General features: G+C 39.9%; 1 protein-coding gene across 14 annotated transcripts in view; it reads right to left on the bottom strand.

Moving 5' to 3' along the window:
- The window catches only part of CDCA7L (cell division cycle associated 7 like), a 39,282-nt gene extending 17,363 nt beyond the window's left edge, over positions 1-21,919 (bottom strand). For 10 of the 14 annotated variants that reach the window (XM_078342066.1, XM_078342065.1, XM_002751504.6 and 7 more), the window contains exon 1: positions 21,786-21,919. Coding sequence is in view for 10 of the 14 variants with exons in the window: in XM_002751504.6 (XP_002751550.2) it covers positions 21,786-21,809 (24 nt within the window). In the remaining 4 variants the exon portion in view is untranslated. Of the gene's footprint in view, positions 1-395; positions 852-21,785 lie in introns of all 14 variants that reach the window. The other 4 variants (XM_035253675.3, XM_078342061.1, XM_078342058.1 and 1 more) reach the window with 1 other exon arrangement.
- Positions 21,920-22,150: the final 231 nt, after the last annotated feature.

The raw sequence follows: 22,150 nt of genomic DNA, 5'->3' as shown, positions 1-22,150 counted from the left end.
TGTTTTTTTGCTGTTTTTCACAACACTGACTTTTTCTTAGACCACGACAACTGCCTTGTAGAATGTCATGTATTTTGAGCTTATCTGAGTGTTTCCTCATGATTAGACTCAGGTTACATATTTTTGGCACCAATTCTACGTAGGTGACATGTACTTCTCAATGCACTGCATAAGCAGGCACAAAATGTCAAGTTATTCCACTATTAATTCGCAACTTTAAGACATTTTTCATTGTAAAAACTTTCAAAGATATTTCAAAAGTAGACGGGATATTTTAATGAGCACACATTGATCCTCCCAGTAATTAATCTGCCCATGGCTAACTATGCTTCCCCTGTATCCCAACCCAACCCCTCTTCTTCCAAATTCTTGTGAAGCAACCGTAGACACAGTACCATGTCACTCCGCAGCATCATCAAATGCGCAGTCTGTGTTCACAATTCTTCTGCCTCATTTTTTAAACGCTGAGTTTATCTGCATCATGATCCAAGTAAGAGTCACACACTGATCAACATGGCTCATAAATCTCTTCTCATCGCTCCTTTATTTTTCTCTTGCAGTTTATTTGCGAAGAAACTGGGTAATTTGACTGTGAAGTTTGCCCAAGTCTGAAGTTATTTTTTTTTTTTTTTGCAGCCCAAGGTGGTGTTTAACAGGCTCATTTGGGTTTTCTATAATTTGGGAGTTCAATCTGGAGGCTCACTTCTAGTTTGCTTGCTTTTGCCAAGACTGCTTAAGTGTTTGTAGACGTTCTTCCTTTGGAAAGCATGTAAGGTCTGGCTGTCTCTTTTTTTAGCGGTGCTGCTGTTTGGTCAACAAGTTAAGGTGGAATCAGCCTGAATTCTTCTTCACTTAAAAAAAAAAAGGACAAGTTTTCTCTTTTGTTACTAATAAGGAATATGCAGTGATACTTGAGATTCTGTGAATATCCTTCTCCGTAATAACATCGCACTCAACAGTTTGAACATCCACTGACAATTTTTTTTTAGTTTTTTATTTTAATAAAGACAAGGGTCTGTGTTACCCAGGCTGGTCTCAAATTCCTTGCCTCAAGTGATCTCACTTCAGCCTCCCAACGTGCTAGGATTACAGGCGTGAGCCAGTGCACCCCTGAATCAATTACTATGTTAACGGGCTACAAAATAGTAAGTTTCAAATTCTCTCTCTCCTTTATAAAGTAGCTGGCATTCTTGTATAACACAGTGTTTCTTTCACTCTCCCCCTTTTCTTCTACCATGTATATCCATGGATTTTTTTAACATTATTCTTCAATGTGTTAAAATTCATACTGTCATACTTCTTTCTGGCTGTCCCAAATTTGCTCATTGGGAGCTCCTTTAAGTCATCCTCGGTCCTTCTGACATGGCACTAGGGGTCTTTCAACACCTGCTTTCTACACTACAGGCATGGCCAGCTAACCGTGTGCATTTCCTGTCCCAGACTTCAAATCAGCCATTTCTCCAAGGAGCCCTGGAACCTTTCTTGGAAATGGCTTTTAAAAACCAAGTTCGGAGAACACGACGTATCTCTTTGTTAATGAAATATCATTGCTTTTAGGCTCTTTGGGCAGAGCAAGGATACTGTAAATACATAAATCACAAGTTGATGGTGATGCTGTGAATTCAAATCCAACATGGATGCTTCTTCCTCTGCTCCCTCATCCCACATTAGCATCGCCATTCTACCACAAGGAAAACCCTTGATTCCCAACATTTTAAATATATTTATCCATGTGGTGCTCTATCTACAATAAACACAAAACAGTGCCAAACTGACACCATCAAAAACAAACAGTGCAGTTCAAGATTTCTTTGCAGTTCTTTCTGGCCTTGGACATAGTCCCACTGCATGAGACCTTTTCCTTCAGCTGACCAGATGATCATTGCACTTGGTTATGCAAAAATGCTTTACATGTACTTTTTCATCATGCGGTATATTAACAAGATGTCCTTAACAGTCGAGATTTAATGATTTTTACTGTTTCATCAAAACATTCTTATGTGAAACTGACATTTTAAATTGAGTGCACGGAGGTGAATAATGCAATGACTACTACTATAGTTTGCTGCTACCACCTGGATTCCTGCTAAAGGTCAGAAGTTTTCTCCACTTTGGCTTTTGCGTAAGCAGTGCAAGTATCAACACAGCAAAAAGGGCAAATAATGTCTCAGTATTATGATGACAATACATTCACCTTCATGGACCCTTGAAAGGGTCTCAGGGTCCTCCATCTCACACTTTGACCACTGTGCCTGCATACACAGAGTTGTATATTCAAAAGCTACTTAGCTCCTTGGAATTCTCTGTGTAGGTGTGTTGACTTAATTTTGCATTTAGTCAGGTTCATTTCTTGATTAAAAATAATTAGAAAATAATAGTTCAATCAAAGGAGTTGTAACACAAATACAGAGATGGAATACTCCAAGTATGCTAATGGGTTAATACAAACACTTTCCAACCATCTAATAAAATCATCTCAAGTTATAAACAGGAATAATACTTGTAACAGAAGTAGAGTTCCACTGACATTTTTTTTGGCCAGCCACATGCAGGGCAGCACTAGCAAAGCCTAACTCTGACATCATTCTTGGGAAAAATACTGAAACTTCTTGAGGTATGTTTAACAACATTTGCCACCTTATCTGGTCAAAGACACCTTTTGTTGTTTAGCACTCAGAACTCAGAACTAATATGCAAGGAAAACACCCAGACTAGAGAAACAGACAATATTTAATGAAAGCGAGCCTATGTTGTAGTTACATGACAGCCACTGAGTTCAGTCCCTGCAGAGGCACTGAGAGGGATATTGTGTCAGTTTCAGTCTTTCTCTTTCTGACTTCTCACCATTCCACAAAAATCAAAAAGCCCTGTTGGCCCAGAAGCTTCTTTAAACATAAATGGTTTAAAGGAGGAGGAGCACCCCATCCATGACACATAAGGAACGGAGAGGGTCAGTGATAGGAATAAAGTGCTTCCAGCAGCAACTGCATTAGTCCCTGTGCTATTGTGTTCAGCCCACCACTGCTGCGAGCCTGTGTCCGCCTCGCTAATTCCTCCTGCATCTTTTGACTTCCGCATCTGCGCCAGAGGGTACGATTAGGGGCATGTAATTACTGATTAGGAACAAAAGGAAAGAGCACACTTTCAAAAAACACTGTGCATTCTTGGGGCATGCTGGGTTCTGATCCTTGCTGAACTTCAAAAGGTATTAAAAGAAGAGCTTCAGATAGTCACAAGCTTCCAGATTCGGCAAACACACACACACACACACATACACATAATTCTGTACAATATACAAGTGTCATCAATGTAACGAACTGATTTGTTTAACAGATGCAACCAAGGCAGCAAGATTTGTGTTGTGTGAGAAGACCTGATAGAAAGGATACACAGGGACACTGTTCTAGCGAATGACCAGTTCCAGAGAAGAGCAATATTTGAGGCCCAAGAATCTGTCATTTCCCTGTTCCATTCAGTAGTGATCCACTGGGTAACTGCATAGTCTAGACAAAATGCAACAGATCTTTTTTTTTTCAAAGTTTATATTCCATTCTATTCCAATAATGCCCATCATAAGACTCACCAAAAAAGATAACTAAAGTAAGTAACTGAAAACAACACAAATATAAACTTTCTCCATCACCGGATAGCATTAACATTAGTTCTTCTAATGTAAATTAGAACTGCCACAAAATTAGGATAACAACAATAAAGCAAACCAAAAAACACATTATTCCCATCTGAAAGTGAAAAGACTGATTATTTATAAAACTTTTTAAAAATCAGCAACTTTATGCTACTCCTTTCATGTACAGAATCTCTCTACTCTGCCTTTCTTGGAATTAACAGTGTGAATATCATCAAAAGTCATGTGGGGGACCAGGATTCAACTCTCTGGGAACACAGGTACTAGAAGGGAATCCCCAGGTACCTAACATAGGGTCCAGCCTATAGCAGGTGATCAATCAACCCTTGCTGAAAGCATTTACATGCATCTGACTTTGTAGTCATTTTCCTAAGAAAGGCCTATTTTACTAGGAAAGTACTAAGTCAAAAAGGTACACTCTGTGGCATTCCTACATGAGGGGAATTAAGAATTTTCACCCAGAATCCTAGGACATCCATCTACAAAGCAGTCATATTCCCAACTCCTCTTTTGGAAAGGACTGCAGGTTTCCCTAATAGGCCATACAAATTACCTGAGAGCTTTCACATTTTGCAAACTCAACAGGCTTTGGGGCCAAGCAGGTGGTCAACAGGGCAGTAGGTCAGCTATAGGACAATATGAGATGGTGCTGACTGGTGGGCAGAACACATATATCCAGGAAGGGAGGCCACTCCTCCACTGATCACTGCCCTGCAGGAACAGGGGTCTAGTGTGCCTGACCTCCAACATTCCCGGAGAACCTAGGAATCTGAGTCTTGCTAAGAAACATCCCATCTACACACTGGATCTGAAACTTGTTCAGGAAACACGCACAGTGGAACTCGTGGGGCTTTGTGGAACACCAAGGAAAAGTGTAAATGCCAGAATTCCAAATGTTACCAACAGCGTTAATATATCTACTAGTGCCTAGTAGTAATAGTAGAGGGCACCGAAGTGTTAAGAATATTAAGAAAAACTAAACATATCCTTTCCCTTGTTCATGGCAGCATTATTCACAAGAGCCAAAAGGTGGAAGCAATCCAAGTATCCATCAATGGATAAATGGATAAACAAAATGTGATACATACTTATCAATGAATATCATTCAACATTAAAAAGGAAGGAAATTATGACACATGGCACAACATGGGTGAACCTTGAAGACATTATGCTAAATGATAATAAACCAGTCTCCAAAAACCAAGAACTGTATGATTCTACTTGTAACAGGTACCCAGAATGGTGGTTGCCAGATGCTGAGGGGAGGGAAAATCACGGAGTCACTCTTTGATGGATACAGTTTGAGGTTTGCGAGATAAAAAGAGTTCTGGAATTTAAATATGTTTAACACTACTAAACCATACTTTTAAAAATGGCTAAGATGGTAGATTTTATGTAATATGAATCTTAGCACAATTTTAAAAAATTCAACAACAAAAAAGACTAATTAAGAAAGACAATTAGACCAGGCACCGTGGCTCACACCTGTAATCCAAGCCCTTTGGGAAACCAAGGCAGGTGGCTCACCTGAGGTCAGGAGTTCGATACTAGCCTGACCATCATGGAGAAACCTGTCTCTACTAACAATACAAAATTAGCTGGGTGTGGTGCTGCATGCCTGTAATCCCAGCTCCTCCGGACGCTGAGGCAGGAGAGTCACTTGAACCCGGGAGGTGGAGGTTGCAGTGAGCTGAGATCGCACCATTGCACTCTAGTGTGGGCAATAAGAGTGAAACTCCGTCTCAAAAAAAAATAGACAATTTAGTATCCCAGCACTCTGGGAGGCCAAGGCAGGAAGATCCCTTGGGCCAGGAGTTTGAGATTAGCTTAGGCAACATGGTGAGACCCCATCTCTACCAAACAAGACACAAAAATTAACCAGGTGTGGTGGTGTGCGCTTGTAGTCCCAGCTACTTGAAAGGCTAAAATGGAAGGATCAGGTGAGCCCAAGAGTTAAGAAGCTGCATGCAGTGAGATGACCTCTACACCGCAGTCAGGGTCTCAGCAAGACCCTGTCTCAGAAAGAAAAAAAAATTAAAAACCAGGGTGGAGGGGAATTTTTCCTTAAGTGAATGAAATCTTCCAAAATGACAGAATAAGTCCAGGCCTTAGCCTAGTTTTAATGTTACCATCACCTTAGGAGTATGTGGCTTGAGAACCCAACACTCTCACACCTAAGGAAGGTTCACATATATTATGCGGGTGCCAAGGCTTCAGCTTTAGTGTCTGACAAACCAGGTATCTGTAAGCCCAGAAGTCTGGAGGACACAACTGTTTGTCGAACCACGTTTGGCTGAAATCCAGCTTTGCTCTATCCCAGCTAAGCTATCTTAATAAAACTAAACCCTGCTGAGTTGCTGCTGGCTTCCCGTTGAGTAGGTGCCTTTCAGGCATACAAAAGCAGTGCTTTGGAGGTCTCCATATCATTTTGAACTTTGTCAGCCTGAGTCTCCATTAAAATTCACCTTAAAAAACTAATAAGCTTTAAAAAGATCGTCAAACTGTCAGCTGGCTTTCAGGCAAGTATTTACCTTTGAAAATAGTTTAATGCGAAGTATTGTTAATTTAAAACTTTATATTGTGAAATTATAATTTTTTTAAAGCTTTTCCATATCTCAATGATATCTAAATTCATCCTTCCTGGATTAAAAAAAAATACGACCTCCAAACCAGAAGGAACACATTTATCAGTATTAGCTTTGGAAGAAAATGAAAGTAAGATTCACTTTTAAGGCCAATTGATACAAGGGCTGATTTTGATATACTCCAAGAATATTCAGTGTGTATTTCACTAGAAACAATCTCCATTTTAAGATTTAAAAAGCAGACAAAAGATATTGATGCACACTACTGCATTTTCCTTAAGTATTTTGAAAGTGATTTTGATAGCGATGACAGCAAAATGTGCAAGGTATACTATCTTGCATCTGTGAAATGAGATCTACAAAGGAACGCATTCCTTCCTCTTTACCACACCACGAAGGGTGAGAGTTCTGTGTTACTTTCTTTTGCAAAATCATTTCTTTAAATCTTTCACAATTAAATTGGTTGGCCCATAAGAAAAGTACATACCATGAAGCAATTACACGAACTCAAAATGGATCACAAACTTGAATAAAAAACTATAAAACTTTTAGAAGAGAAAATATTTGGGACTTTAAGTTAGGCAAAGAATTCTTAGACACAACACCAGAAGCGCAATACAGATCTTTAAAATGCAGAGAGTCAAAATTATGAACTTCTGCTCTCCAGAAAACACTGTTAAGAGAATGAAAAGAAAAGCCACAGACTGGGAGAAAGTATTGGCAAATGGAATCTCTGATTTGCACCGAGAAAATATAAAGAACTCTCAAAACTCAATAAAAGGGAAACAAATCTGCCGGGCAGGGTGGCTTAACATACTTTTATTCCCAACACTTTGAGAGGCCAAGGAGGGCAGATCACAAGGTCAGGAGTTCAAGACCAGGCTGGCCAACACAGTGAAACCCTGTCTCTAGTAAAAATACAAAAATTAGCCAGGCATAGTGGTGCGTGCCTGTAATTTCAACTACTCGTGAGGCTGAGGCAGGAGACTCGCTTGAACTCGGGAGGCAGAGGTTGTAGTGGACCGAGATCACACCACCACACTTTACCCTGCGCAACAGAGCTACACTCTGTCTCAAAAAACAAACAAAAAAAAAAGAAAACAAACCAATCAGATGATCAAAGAATTAAATGGTAAACAAGCGCAAAGGAGAATTTAATTAACACACACATGCATCTGACCTCTGAATGGGGAGGACTTTCACCATCCATGTAAAGGAGACCGAAATAGAAAAGTGTACTGCTGACCATATAATAATTTAAAGCTTCTTACTTAAAAGAAGAAAACATAGAAACAAAAACAACAAAGGTAGGGCAAAGGATATGATAAGAAGATGATAAATTATTAAAATTGCTGAAAACCTCATAAAAAATGAAATATATACTAAGGTCATACAGACAAAATGGCAAAAATAAAAAGAAAACTCATTAAATAGAGAAAACAAGAGGCTAAAAACACTTTAAAAGTCCTCAGCCTACCTAGTAATGAAAAGAATGGAAAGTAAAAAAGTATGCTTTTCATCTAGCAATTTAGCAACATTTTGCTTCTGTTTTTAAGGGCATGCTAAATGATGTGGAAGGTGTGAGGAGACAAACACTCCCCTATAGAACTGGTTTGAGGACACTGGACACAGTTTCAGAAAATCATCATCATCATATACATCGAAAATAGGGCAGTAAATTTTTAAAAAACTATATACAGTGCAATTTCAAGACTGCTAGGAAAATGTGGTTAAACTCAGGGTGAAGGAGTATGTGAATTACCATTAGCAGTTAAGAGAATCATAAAATCAAGGATTATCAGGCCAACTATGGTAGCTCATGCCAATAATCCCAGTGCTGTGGGAGACCAAGGCAGGATGATTACTTGAGCCCAGGAGTTCAAGACTAGCCTGGGCAACACAGCAAGATTCCATCGCTACAAAACATAAAAAGTTAGCCAGGCATAGTGGCATGTGCCTGTAGTCCCAGCTACTTGGGAGGCTGAGGAGGGAGGATTAATTGAGCCCAGGAGTTCAAGGCTGCAGTGAGTTACGATCCTACCACTGTAACAGAGGAAGACCCTATCTCAAACAATTAAAAAAAAAAGACTGTCAGATTGTGACGGGATCTCATCTATCAGTTCGTGCATCTCTCTTCATATAATGGAGTGATAGCCAGGCACAGAGGTGCACACCTGTAGTCCCAGTTACTTAGATGGCCTAGGCAAGATAGCTTGAGCCCAGGAGTTCAAGTTCAGTCTGCATAACAAAGCAAGACCCTATCTCTATAAAAAAATAAAAATAAAATAAAATTAGGGCAACCACACTTAGACTTACTCAAAGGCATGTAGCTTGTTAATGTCCTTACAAAAAAAAAATTTCCAAGCATCTAAATAGGAAAACAATCTGTTTTTCTATTGTTATATGAATACTAATTAATATAACTACATATTAATTAGTATTCAGCATTTAATAAAAAAATACAAACTCAAGTTAACACCAAGAGTACAAGCAACAAGAGGAATATAATACATTGCAATTCATCTAAATTAAAAACTATTGTGTATAAGGACATCACGAAAGTGAAAAGAAAATCTACAGAATGGGAGAAACATCTGCAAATCATGTATCTGATAAGGATCTACAATCTAGAATATATAAAGATTTCTTACAACTCAAGAAAAAGGCAAACAACCAATCAAAAATTAGGTGAAGAACTTGAATAGTCCTTTCTCCAAGGAAGACATACAAATGACAAGTACATAAAAATGCATACATCAGTGGTCATTAAGGAAATGAAAATCAAAAATAGGCAATACTGGCCAGATACAGTGGCTCAGGCCCGTAATCCAAGCATTTTGGGAGGCTGAGCAGGAGGATGACTTAAGCTCACTTCTAGACCAGCCTCGGCAATGGTAGCAAAACCCCATCTCTAAAACAAAAAAAAATTCAAAAATTAGCTGGGCGTGATGGCATATGCCTGTAGTCCCTGCTACTTGAGCAGCTGAGGCAAAAGAATCTCTTGAGCCTAGGTGTTCGAGGCTACAGTGAGCTGCGATCAAGGCACTGCACTCTATCCTGAGTGACAGCACAAGACCCTGGCTCACAACTAACAATAACAACAAAGACATTGGATAAGAGCCCATGGGGGAATTGAAAAAAGCCGCACACGGGTAAAGGTAAGACAGTATGTTCAGAAAAGATCTATGATGACCTTAAGTTTTCAGGCTCAGAACATGCTCAGCCAATCTTTTAAAGATTTCCACAGCACAGAGTAGTCATTCTGTAAAGACTGGAAGAGGTGGCCACTTTCTCAAATACCCAATTTTCAACAAAAGAGCAAAGTTAAAAAAAGAAGAAGAAAAACCTGGCCTATTCAAAGAAACAAATTATATTAGCAGAAACTTTCCTAGAGGAAGACAATGGACTTACTAGAAAAGACAACTATCCTAGACATGCTGAAAGAACAAAAGGCACAAAGAACTAACATCCATCAAGAAAATGAGCAAACTGAGTCTATAAACAAAGAGAAGAGAAGAAGGAACCCAACAGCATTATGGAGCTGAAAAAAATAGAATGACCAAGTTGAAAACTTTACTAGACTGGTTTAAAAACAGATTTGAGTAGGCGAATCAGCAAATTTGAAGATAAGATTTGAAAACATTGAGTTGAAAGAGAAAAAAATTAAAGAGGAGAAAAAACTAAAGAGAATACAGAAGAGTGAAAAGAGCCTAAAATACTTATTTAGGCAGACCAATATAGGAATGATGGGAGATTCAGAAGACAAACAGAGAGAAAAAGAGACAAAGATTATTTCATAAGACAGTGGCTTGAAAATTTCCCAAACTGGCCGAAAGCCATGAATATATACATCCAAGAACCTCAATGAATTCCAAGTAGGGTAAGTTGGAAGAGATCCTTACGAAGACACCATACAATCAAATGTTAAAAGCCCAAAGACAAAGAATCTTGAAAGCAGTAAGAAAAAAGCTACTTGTCACATCTAAGTGACACTCAATAAGTATCAGCTGTTTTATCACAGAAACCTTAAAGGCCACAAAGCAGTAGGATGTTACATTTATAATACATTTTAAATGCTGAAAAGAAAAAAAAACTATCAAGCAAGAATTCTGTATCTGGTTTAAAAAAAAAAAAGTGCCCTAAAAAATGAGATAGAAATTAAGACATTCCCAAATAAACAAAAGCCAAGGGAATTCATTACTACTGGCATTTGCAAGAGAAAAAGCTGAAAGGGGTCCTTTACGTTGACATGAAAGTCGCTACACTATAACTTTGCCAAAGCCATACAAAAATGTAAAGTTCTTAGGTCAAGGTAAATACCCGGACAAATAAAAAGACTACAGTATTATTATAAATTTGGCTTATAATTGTACTTGTTATTTTCTAAAGGATTAAAAATACTTACAAATCTGTTAGTGGATACACACATAAAGATGTAGCTCCTGATCTCAATTACATAAAATGTTGGAAAAAGACAGAGCTATATACGAGTAGAATTTTCGTATGTTGCTGAAGTGAAATTGGTATCATTCAAACTACACTGTTATAACTTTAGACTGTTATATGTAATCTCTATGGTAACACAGAAAGTATCTAAGAAAACACAGAAAAGGAAATCAGAGTCAAAATGTCTCTACCAAGAAATCAACCAAACTCAAAGGAAGGCAGTAACAGAGGAAATGAGGGACAAAAATGCCGTAAGGTATACAGAAAACCTATTTTTTAAATCGCAAGATTAAATAATTCCTTACCAGAAATTACTTTAAATTTAAATGTTTTAAACTCCAAAAGAAACTGATTGGCAGGAAGGGTCTTTTTAAAAATAGGATAAAGGCCAGGCGCGGTGGCTCAAGCCTGTAATCCCAGCACTTTGGGAGGCCGAGGCGGGTGGATCACGAGGTCAAGAGATCGAGACCGTTCTGGTCAACATGGTGAAATCCCATCTCTACTAAAAATACAAAAAATTAGCTGGGCACAGTGGTGCGTGCCTGTAATCCCAGCTACTCAGGAGGCTGAGGCAGGAGAATTGCCTGAACCCAGGAGGCAGAAGTTGCAGTGAGCCGAGATTGCGCCATTGCACTCCAGCCTGGGTGAAAAGAGCGAAAATCCGTCCCCAAAAAAAAAAAAAAAAAAAATAGGATACAACTATACACTACCTACAACAGATGCACTTTAGATCTAAAGACACCAATAGGTTAAAAGTAAAAGGTCAGAAAAAGATAATGCAAAAATAGTAACCAAAAGAGAGATGGAGTGGCTATAGTAATATGAGACAAAATAGTCGAAAACTGTTTTAAAAGTCAAAGACATTATAGATTGATAAGAAAGTTAATTCACTAGAAGATAGAACAATTATAAATATATACACACACCAAACATCAAAGCTCCCAACCTATGAAGCAAACACTGAAGGAACTGAATGAAGAAATCAACTGTTCTGCATCAACAGATGGAAACTTTCAACACCCCATTTCCAATAATGAACAGAATAAGACAGAGCAATAAGCAAATAGAAAGACTTGAGGAGCACTATAAAGCAACTAAAACTAATAAAGAGCACTCTACGCAACAAGAGAATACACACTTTTTCTCAAGTACATGTAGAAAATTTTCCAGGCCACACTGTGTGTTAGGCCACAAAATAAGTGTGTCTAAATTTTAAAATGACTGCAAGCATACTATCCTTTCTTGTTAGAACAGAGCCAAATGAGAAATCTATAACAGAAGGAAAAATGGAAAATTCACAAATACATGGAAATTAAATAACATATTCCTATACAACCAATGGGTCAAAGAAGACATCACAAGGGAAATTACAAAATACCTTGAAACAAATGTAAATGAAAACAAAATTTATGGGATGCAGCAAAAGGCACTGCTAAGAGGTAAATTTATAGCTGTAAGCACAACAAAAATGAAGCTCTCCAACCAACAAGCAAACGTCACACCCTGGGGAATAGAAAATGTATAGCAAACCAAACCCAAAGTTAGCAAGAGGAAGGAAACAAAGATTAAAATAGATAATAGAGTGAAAATAGAGAAAAAAAAAAAAAAAAAATCAATGAAACCAAGTTTATTCTTTGAAAAAAAAAAAAAAAAATCAACAAATTGCCAAATCTTAAGCTACATGACTAATATACAAAGTAAACTCAAATTACTAAAGTTAGTAGTGAAACTGGACATTACTACTAATTTTACATAAATAACAAGGATTTTAAGAGTACTCTAAACAACCATATGACAACAAATTGGATTATCTAGATATAATGTATAAATTCCTAGAAATGACCTAGCTAATTTATGAAGAAATAGAAGATTCGAACATATTTGAACTAGTAATCAAAAACCTCCCAACAAAGTAAAGCCTAGGACAAGAGGGATTCACGAGTAAATTCTACCAGACATTTAAAGAATGAACACCAATCTTTCTTAAACTCTTGCAAAAAACTGATGGAGGAGGAACACTTGAAACTCATTTTATGTAACCAGCATTATCATGATACCAAAGCCAGAGAAAGATACTAGAAAACTTATACAGCAATATCCATTATGAATACTGATAAAAGAATCCTCAACAAAATGCAGGTAAAACATTTGGTACTGCAGCAAAAGGATTATAAAAGATCACCAAGTGGCATTCATTCTAGGCATGCAAAATGGTTCAAACATAAAAAAATCAATTAATGTAGTACACCATATGAACAGAATAAAGGGGAAAAGCAAAGATCATCTCAATTGATGCAGAAAAATATCTGACAAAATTCAACACCCTTTCACCATCAGAAAAAAAAAAAAAACAGAAGGAATCTTAAACTCACCAACATAAGGCCATTTATGAAAAACCCATAATATGATATTCAATGATGAATGAATGATTGAAAGCTTCTCCCCTAAGATCAGCAAAAGACAAATATGCCTGTTTTTAAACACTTCTATTCAACACAGTACTGGGAGCTCTAGCCAGACTATCAGGCAAGAAAAATAAATAAGGCATCCAAATTGGAAAGGAAGAAACAAAATTTGTCTCTGCTTAAAGAAACACGAGTGTATATGTAAAGAACACTAGAGATTACACAAAAAGTAGTTAGAGCTAACAATTCAACATTGCAGGACGACACAAAATCAACACCAAAATCAGCTATGTTTCTACACACTAACAACAAACAATTATAAAAAGAAAATTAAGAAAACAATCTATTTGCAATGGCATCAAAATAATCAAGTATTTAGAAATGAGCTTAACCAACAAGGTGAAGGCCTTGTACACTGAAAACTACATCCCTGAAAAAATTAAGGAAGACAGAGAAATGGAAAACCATACCATGTTCATGGATTGGAAGGCTTAATAAAAGATGACAATACTAACTGAAGCTATCTATAGACTCAATGCATTCCTTCTCAAAATTGCAGTGACTTCTTTTGTAAAAACAAGAAAGTCCATCCTAAAATTAATGTGGAATCTCAAAGGACCGTAAAGAGCCCAAACAACCTTAAAAAAGAAGAACAGTGGATGGGCGCAGTGGCTCACTCCTCTAATCTCAAAGTGGCTCAGCACTTTGGGAGGTAAGAAAGTCAGACTGCCTGAGCTCAGGAGTTTGAGACTAGTCTGGGCAACATAGTGAAACCCCATCTCTACTAAAATACAAAAAATTAGCCTAGCATGGTGGCATGTGCCTGTAGTCCCAGCTAGTCGGGAGGCTGAGGCAGGAGAATTGCTTGAACCCGGGAGGTGGAGAATGCAGTGAGCCGAGATCGTGCCACTGCACTCCAGCCTGGGGAACAGAGCGAGACTCCAACTCCAAAACCAAACCAAAAAAAAAAAAAAAAAAAACAGTGTTAGAGGACTCACATTTCCTGACTTCAATACTTACCAAAAAGCTATGGTAATCAAAACGGTGTGGTCTTGCCATAAAGGCAAACATATGTATCAATGGAAGTAAATAAAGAGCCCAGATACAAACCCTTGCATATATAGTTAACTGAGTTTTAACAAGGATGCCAAGACTAATGGCAAAGAACAGTATTTTCAACAAACAGTGCTGGGAAAACTGGATATATCTACGTACAAAATTAAGTTGGACCTTCACTTTAAGCCATGTATAAAAACTATCTCTAGTTTTTATCCATCCATTTAGATGGATGAAAACTCTAAATGTAAGAGCTAAAACTATAAAACTCTTAGAAGAAAATATAGTAGAAAAGCTTCATGATACTGGATTTGGCAATAATTTCTTGGATATGGCAACAAAAGAAAAGTAAATAAAATAGACCATCAAAATTAAAAACTTTTGTGCAAAGGGCACTATCAAGTCAGTGAAAAGGCAACTTATAGAACAGGAGAAAATATTTGCAAATCATAATATTTAATAAGGGATTAATATCCAGGACATACAAATAACTCACTTAACAACTACAAAAACTCACTTAAGAAATGGGCAAAGGACTTGAATTAATGTTTCTTAAAGGAAGATATATAGGTGACCAATGAGCACAAGAAAAAAAATCCTTAATATCACTAATCATTGGGGAAATGCAAAACAAGACCAGAATGAGATACCACTTTATGCACATTAGAATGCCCATTATGAAAAAAACCAGAAAACAACTAGTGCTGGCAAGGATGTGAAGAAACTGGAACCCTCATGCACTGCCGGTGATGACATAAAATGACACAGCCGCTGTTCCAAACAGTATAGTGGTTTCTGAAACAACTGAATTTAGTATTACCATATATTTAACCCAGCAATTCTACTTTTAGGTACACACGTCCAGAACAATTGAAAGCAGGGACTCAAGCAGGTATTTGTATACCAATGTTTATTCATTGTGTGCCAATTCATTATTCACAATAGCGAAAAGGTGAAACTGACAAAATAAATAGATGGAAAAAAAGTGGTATGTACATATAATGGAGTATTATTCAGACTTTCAATGAAATGAGGTCAGACACAGTGGCTTACGCCTCTAATCCCAGCACTTTGGAAAGCCAAGGCGGGAGGATTGCTTGAGCTCAGGAGTTCAAGATCAACCTGGGCAACACAGAGAGACTCCATCTCTACAAGAAATTTTAAAAAGAAAAATTAGCCAAGCGGGGTGGTACACGCCTGTAGTTCAAGCTACTCGAGAGGTTGCTGGGGGAGGATCACTTGAGCCCAGGATCCTCCCACAGTGGAGGCTGCAGTGAGCCATGACAGCAACACTGTACTCCAGCCTGGGCAACAGAGACCCTGTCTCAAAAACAAATAAAGTATTTAAAAACTTCTGATACATACAACAAAATGGATAAACCTTAAAAACCATATGTTAAGTGAAATGAGCCAGTCAGAAAAGGATAAATGCCATATGATTCCACTTACATGAGATACCTAGGAGAGTCATATTCTCAGAGGTAGAAACTAAAATAGAAGTAACCAGGGGTTGGGGGAAGAGGTCAGGGGAAATAACTTGAGTGGGTCGAGAGTTTCAGTTTAGAACGATGAAAAAGCTCATGAGAGATCAGTGATGGCGGCACAACCATGTGACTGTATTTAATAACACTGAAAGGTTAAAATAGTCCATTTTATTATGTATACTTACCACAATAAAAAGCCCCACAAGAGAGTCAATGTTATGTTTAAAAGAGAAGATATAAATGGGGAGACATTTCAGACATGAATTTATAGGGGGCTTAGAAGAGCTATCCCGCAGATGAGCACCCAATGAACCGGAATGTTGGCAGAGATCCTAGGAGTGAAGTGAAGCAAACCGCTTGGGAAGTGTGAAGTAGTATCTTCCTCCAGGGAGGTCAGCAGATAGGAAATGTGAAGCCAATGTTAAGATTTCTCTGGAGTCTAAGTAAAAGATTATCAAATTGAGGCCGGGCACAGTGGCTCAAGCCTGTAATCCCAGCACTTTGGGAGGCCGAGGTGGGTGGATCACGAGGTCAAGAGATCGAGACCATCCCGGCCAACATGGTGAAACCCCATCTCTACTAAAAATACAAAAAATTAGCTGGGCATGGTGGTGTGCGCCTGTAGTCCTAGCTAGCTGGGAGGCTGAGGCAAGAGAATTGCTTGAATCTGGGAGGCAGAGGTTGCAGTGAGCCAAGATCGCGCCACTGCACTCCAACCTGGCACCTGGCGACAGAGCGAGACTCTGTCTCAAAAAAAAAAAAAGATTATCAAACTGAACAAGTCTGTTCTCAGTGTTCTCCAACATGGTTCTACTGATATTTTGGACAGAACAATCACTTCATCCCGTGGGGCTCTCCTGCCTGCCATATGGTATTTAACATCCCTGAACTCCAAACCATTTACCAGTGGCATTCCCCTTACTCTTAGCACTTTAACAATTAAAAAGAAACACATCCACGTTTGTTACCACGACTCCCATGATCCCAGTTCACTTAGATAACAACCACAGAGTGAATGAATCCAAAACTGAAATATGAGAGCCCTGTTAGAATATGAAAAGCTATAAAGCAGTAGCAAACAACCCTAAATCTCAATCAATGCCTTAAAACAAACAAAAAAGGCTTCCGTCTTGTTCGCATTACATGTTCATCACTGGACAGCCCAAGGTTCTATTCCACACTGTCTTCACACCAGAGCCTGCCTGATAGAGCTATCACCCTGCAGAATGCTGGCGAATAGCATTCTGTCACCTAGAAGTGACAGACAGTATTCTCATATTTCATTGGCCAAAGCAAGTCAAATAGCCTTGCCTGCTTCAGGGCCAGGAAAGTGCAAACCTACCACTTACCTGGAAGCCCTTATGACTCCCAAACTATGCCCCTAAGTGTTCTGTCAAGTAGAAGATGCTATATAAACGTTAATTAAAAGAGTGTAATAGTAGCTGAGATTTTGGCACTGCAGTCCAGCCTGGGCAACAGAGCAAGACTCCATCTCAAAAAAAATGTGTGTGTGTGTATGTACATATAGTACATATATGTATATATAGGTATATACACACACATATATAGTGAAGACTCTAACACAAGCTGTAAGATACACAGGATACTATCCTGAGATATTTACTACAAAGTTCCTCTAATAAAGAAAAAAAGTTTTCAACAGAAAATACATAAAATGCACATCTAGAAACACTACACAGTCTCTAAAAATGAAAACTGTGAAGACCTCTAAGCTACTAGGAAACATAATACTGACAGTGCTAAGGAAAGCAGATTCCAACAGCAATCATACTGAAAAGATTAGGCAAACACTACATGGAAAGTGTCCAGGAAATGGGGCACAGAGAGTAGGAGAAGCAGAGAAGTGCTTCAACCCAGCTTACAGTAACATGTTATTGTCTGCACAATGCAAATTTCACATAAAAGTCATTCCTATGTAAAAGCCTGGTGGATCTGATTCACATTCCCAAACTAGCTTTTACAGGCAGTGTAAAGCATAATCTGGTGAGTTCCTAAGAAAAAGAACCAGACTAGCTGCTGTTACCACTCCTGCCCTTCAAGTTAAAGGGAGGAGGAAAGAGGGCAAGTTTCCTGACTCACCAAGGCCCCAGGATTCCAGCAGCCAAGGGCCAGGCAGAGGCTCTGGGGACAGAATCCTGGCTAAATAACCTTCCTTGTAAATTGCCCTCAGCAAATTAGTCAATTTAGCTTTAATTGTAAAATGTAGGTAACACAACCTACTTCACAGAACAACAGTGGGGATTAACTTTGATAACTTTTAAGTACCTAGCACAGCATGACTTTCAAAAGGAAGTGATAGTTTCCATTCCTTAGGGGCAAAAAAGGGTGGTTCTTAAGGTCTCCCTCTTCCCTCCAAACCCAAAGTCCCCACAAGTCCCCACAGCACAGAGCAGGAGGCAGCTAAACTGTGGCAAAAGCAGAAGAGGAAGGGAGTTCAAGAGTGGCTTTCTGGTAGAGAGTATGGGGAAAGAATAATGTTTTCTGTGTCTTTGTTCTATCACCCTACCAATGTCTAGCACAGAGTAGGTGCTCTGTTGAATATCTGATCAGTGGACTAACCCACCCAGCAAACCCTCTGTCCTCAGCTCATGATCACAAGGGAAAACCGGCAAGAAGCACCAACTATTTATTTGAACCAAAGCTCAGGCCCCTTGCATTGTGAGACACAACGATTTATTTCTGTGCTGCATACGAGGTGCTAGCATTTACTATTATGGAAGATACATTTTTCTGAGTGTTCAGTGACATTTACCAAATATGCCTCTAAATGGTCCTATTTCAAAAACTCTCCAGAAACCACTGCTTTTCCTAAGCAAAAAGAAAATAAAGTGGCCCCACTAAATACTTTATGTCTATCCCTATCTACCTCAAGTAGCCTGCATCAATTCTACATTGGCGAATAAATCCGAGTCTCTCCTAAAACAAAATTATCTTGGAGGTAAAAATTGTAAACCATAACTTTGAGTAAAGGAAAACTCTCAAGAGCAGTTTAAATGTAGTATGCCTGGCTTATTCTATTCTATTCAATGGCGTTCTGATCTTTTTCATTAATTTACACTAATGTTCATAATCATTTTAGGCCACACTTATCTCATTGTTTCCTGGCCTGTGTACCTGATCAGAATCGCTATGGTCTGAGGTTTTTCTCCTGATTATTGAGAATCCTGCTCTGCTATGGATGGGGTAGCCAGCAGAACACAGAACCGAGGAGCCTTTTAAATACAAAACTATTAAATTGGCAAATCACTGCCCTTTCTGTGACTAGCTTCTGGGGCTCTGGCATTACATGGTAAGCAACAGGATCAGATGGGAGCCCTTTGCAGCTAACAAATCAATACCAGAAAAATTCCCCTTTACCCCTTACCCCTTTAAAAGCATGCTCCTCCTGCCTATTTACAAGAACATTTAGCATCATTTCCTTCTTAAATGGGCTATTCTGCACCCTGGAGCTAGAAGACAGTACCAGGAGAACACTGACATTCAGTGCCTACCAGTTTCTCTCCGAGGGAGCTGCAGCAAGCTGGGGCTCCAGCAAGCTGCACTGTTGACAGCTCTTAGTAAGGGATCACACCCTTGTCTTTACGAGGTATTTCTGTCATCCTATATAAAAGCACAAAGACACAGTGGTCAGTTAGACAAGACTCCAGACTGTGGGAAGCGTAATCACTGTCACAGAACATCAAAACCAACACACAGGTGGAACGGCAGAAAAGTAGACTCAAAGGTAGTTCAGAGTAAATGCGTGTCTCCTTGTTTGCTTATTACTCATAACATTAGGCCCAAGCTGCTTTGCTGAAACACCGTCTAGCTTTGTGCTTTCCAAGGGATAAAAATTATACTTACTCCAATGTGTGAGATTAAAACCCACTGCACACTGAGCTGAACATTCAGCGTGCAGTAATGCCACTTCAGGCAGTTCATCACACTGCTTTATTCATAAGGCTGGAGGACAGGGTGGAACCACATGAATTTAACATCTTGCTGTGCCTGAAACATTCATTAAGTACTCTTATCTGCAGTCACCTGCTCACCCCATAGAACCACTCTCCACTAATTTAGAGAGTATAATCTGTTCACATTTAAATTACGATGAACAGGAACATTTCCACTGGAAAAAATCATCACACATCTTGATTTCAGCTGCCAATTAGGTCTTTAGAAAAGGAAAAAAAAAAACCCTCATCATCTTACATATAGTAATTTGCCTTAATTGGTGCATAAATGGATCGGATATAATTTGTGGGTAATCCCCACATGAAAAATAGTTTAACATTTTACAACTACCAAAAATTAGCCTCATTATGTAACATTCTGGGACTTCTGAGTTTCCTAAGCATGAATTATGAATATCAGTGGTAGAAGTGAAAAGAACTCTCCAGCCTAACAACAGGTTTCAGGAGTGACACATTCCAGATACGTTTTGTGATGAAATTCACAGGGAGCACAAATCTCCATCTGGAGGGTCTTGTTGTTGTTGTTTTCTGTCCTGCAGCAGCAGAAACTCCTAGAAGATTAGGATGCCGCTGGGTGCAGTGGCTCAGGCCTGTAATCCCAGCACTTTGAGAAGCCAAGGCAAGTGGATCACCTGAGGTTATGAGTTCAAGACCAGCCTGGCCAATATGGTGAAACCCGTGTCTACTAAAAAAAGGAAAAAAAAGCAAAATTAGCCGGGCACGGTGTGGGCGCCTATAATTCCAGTTGCTCAGGAGGCTGAGGCAGGAGAATCGCTTGAACCAGGGAGGCAAAGGTTGCAGTGAGCCGAGATCACACCACTGCACTCCCACTCCAGCCTGGGAAACAAGAGGGAAATTCCATCTCAAAAAAACAAAAAACAAACAAACAAAAGATTAGGATGCCAATACACAATAAAAGCCAGTGGCAAAAAATAAAAAAAAATCGAACCCCGTCTCATTCCCTAGGTTTTACTGTTTGTTTCCCTTGCTTTTAACAGTTTCTCTCACAGGAAGCACTTTACAAATACTCTTTCTCAGAAGCATCAACAAGATTTTTCTCAAACAACCATTTCAAGACGGCTTCAGAAATTACTTAAAGGCCAAAACTACCATTAGGGCCTCGGTCTTTGCCGCCAGACTCGGGCAGGTGACAGCGTCGGACACCTGGCACTCTGCGCCTTCCAACGCTAGGGGCCCCGCCTCCTCTTCTCCCCGGCTAGGCACGCAGGTGGAGGAAAGTAAACACGAGTAGACGGCAAGGTGAAAGTAGTGAATCTCGCGGCTCTCACAAAAACAAGTGGAAAAAGAAAAAAATAAAACTATTCTCGCACAAAGCATCTCTGCGCCCCCACAAGCAGAGGCGTGGCTGCTTCTCTTTTTAAAGATTTTACTTTTAGTTATTTTGAAAAATGTTTTTATTGCTTACCTCTAAGGAAAAAATATATCTCCATTACGATAAGGTAGAGAAAAGCGCTTTGAAGAAGTAAAAAGAGAAAGCTGAAGTCACGTTCACATTCCCACCACTCAGTGAAACCTTTGGGAGAACTTACTCAAGTGTTTGCTAATGAGTTTTAAAGGCTAGTTAGGCCCTTAACGCGTAATTGGGATCCTGCTGTGCCTAAGATTTGGGATCTTGCAGCTTGTCTGACTTGAACAATGTTGCTATTTCCCCCACACGATTCCTTAAAAACGTCTAGAGACGTTCTAGAACACTAAAGTTATTCTTTTTAAACTCCATTATCCAAGTTGGACTGGTCTGGCGATAGACTATCAGAAAAAAAAAAATACAACTTTCTTAAGCTTCCTGATATCTTTGCCAATTCCACGAGAAAGTGTGGGGAGCGGACAAAAAATCCCCTCCCCCGTCACACGAGGGCTGCAAACGCAGGCGCTGCGCCCCGCTAACTCCCCGCCTGCACCCCCGGCAGCCACCCGATACGGAACATAGCGCTACGCTGAGCGCGGCTGTGTGCGGGGGCACCCGGCCTCTCTGGTCCGCGTGGCACAAACGTGACCCACCGCGCACACCTGCAGGGCGCGCCCACTCCGGCACTCACACGGCTGGGCGCGCGGAATCGTCAGCGCCGCAGCCAAGGGCCACGTTTCCAGTCCAAAGCCAGTAAGACCCGGTCGCAAAGGAAAGTCAAGCTGTGGGTGCGTCCACATAACTGCGGGCGCCGAACCCTCACCTGGTAGCGAGTAGCCAACTCCATTCTTCCTAAAGAGGCTCCAGTCTCCTCCAAGCACTCGGCCACGGGAGCCGGGCCTCGCCACGGGCCAGACGCACCGAGAACTCCCCGGGGCCGAGCAGCCAGCACGCTCCGCCCGGAGCTCGGGCGGGACCCGGGAGGGGCGCACTCCGCGCCTGGGACAGGGGGAGCGCGTCGCGCTGCCCGCTCGGCGCCGCGTCGCTGAGCCTCGTGGCTCTTATCACTGTTTCAACTTCGCAGCCACTGAACTTCTTTTCGCAGGCGGCACGAGAGGGGCTGCAGTTGTGAGCGGCAAGACCAGTTGCCAGTGTTAGGGCGCCGGGCTCCCCCCTGCAGCGGAGGGA

The sequence above is a fragment of the Callithrix jacchus genome, chromosome 11 (genome assembly GCF_049354715.1).
Source record: "Callithrix jacchus isolate 240 chromosome 11, calJac240_pri, whole genome shotgun sequence".
NCBI lineage: Eukaryota > Metazoa > Chordata > Mammalia > Primates > Cebidae > Callithrix > Callithrix jacchus.
This window is presented reverse-complemented; position numbering and strand designations above follow the sequence as displayed.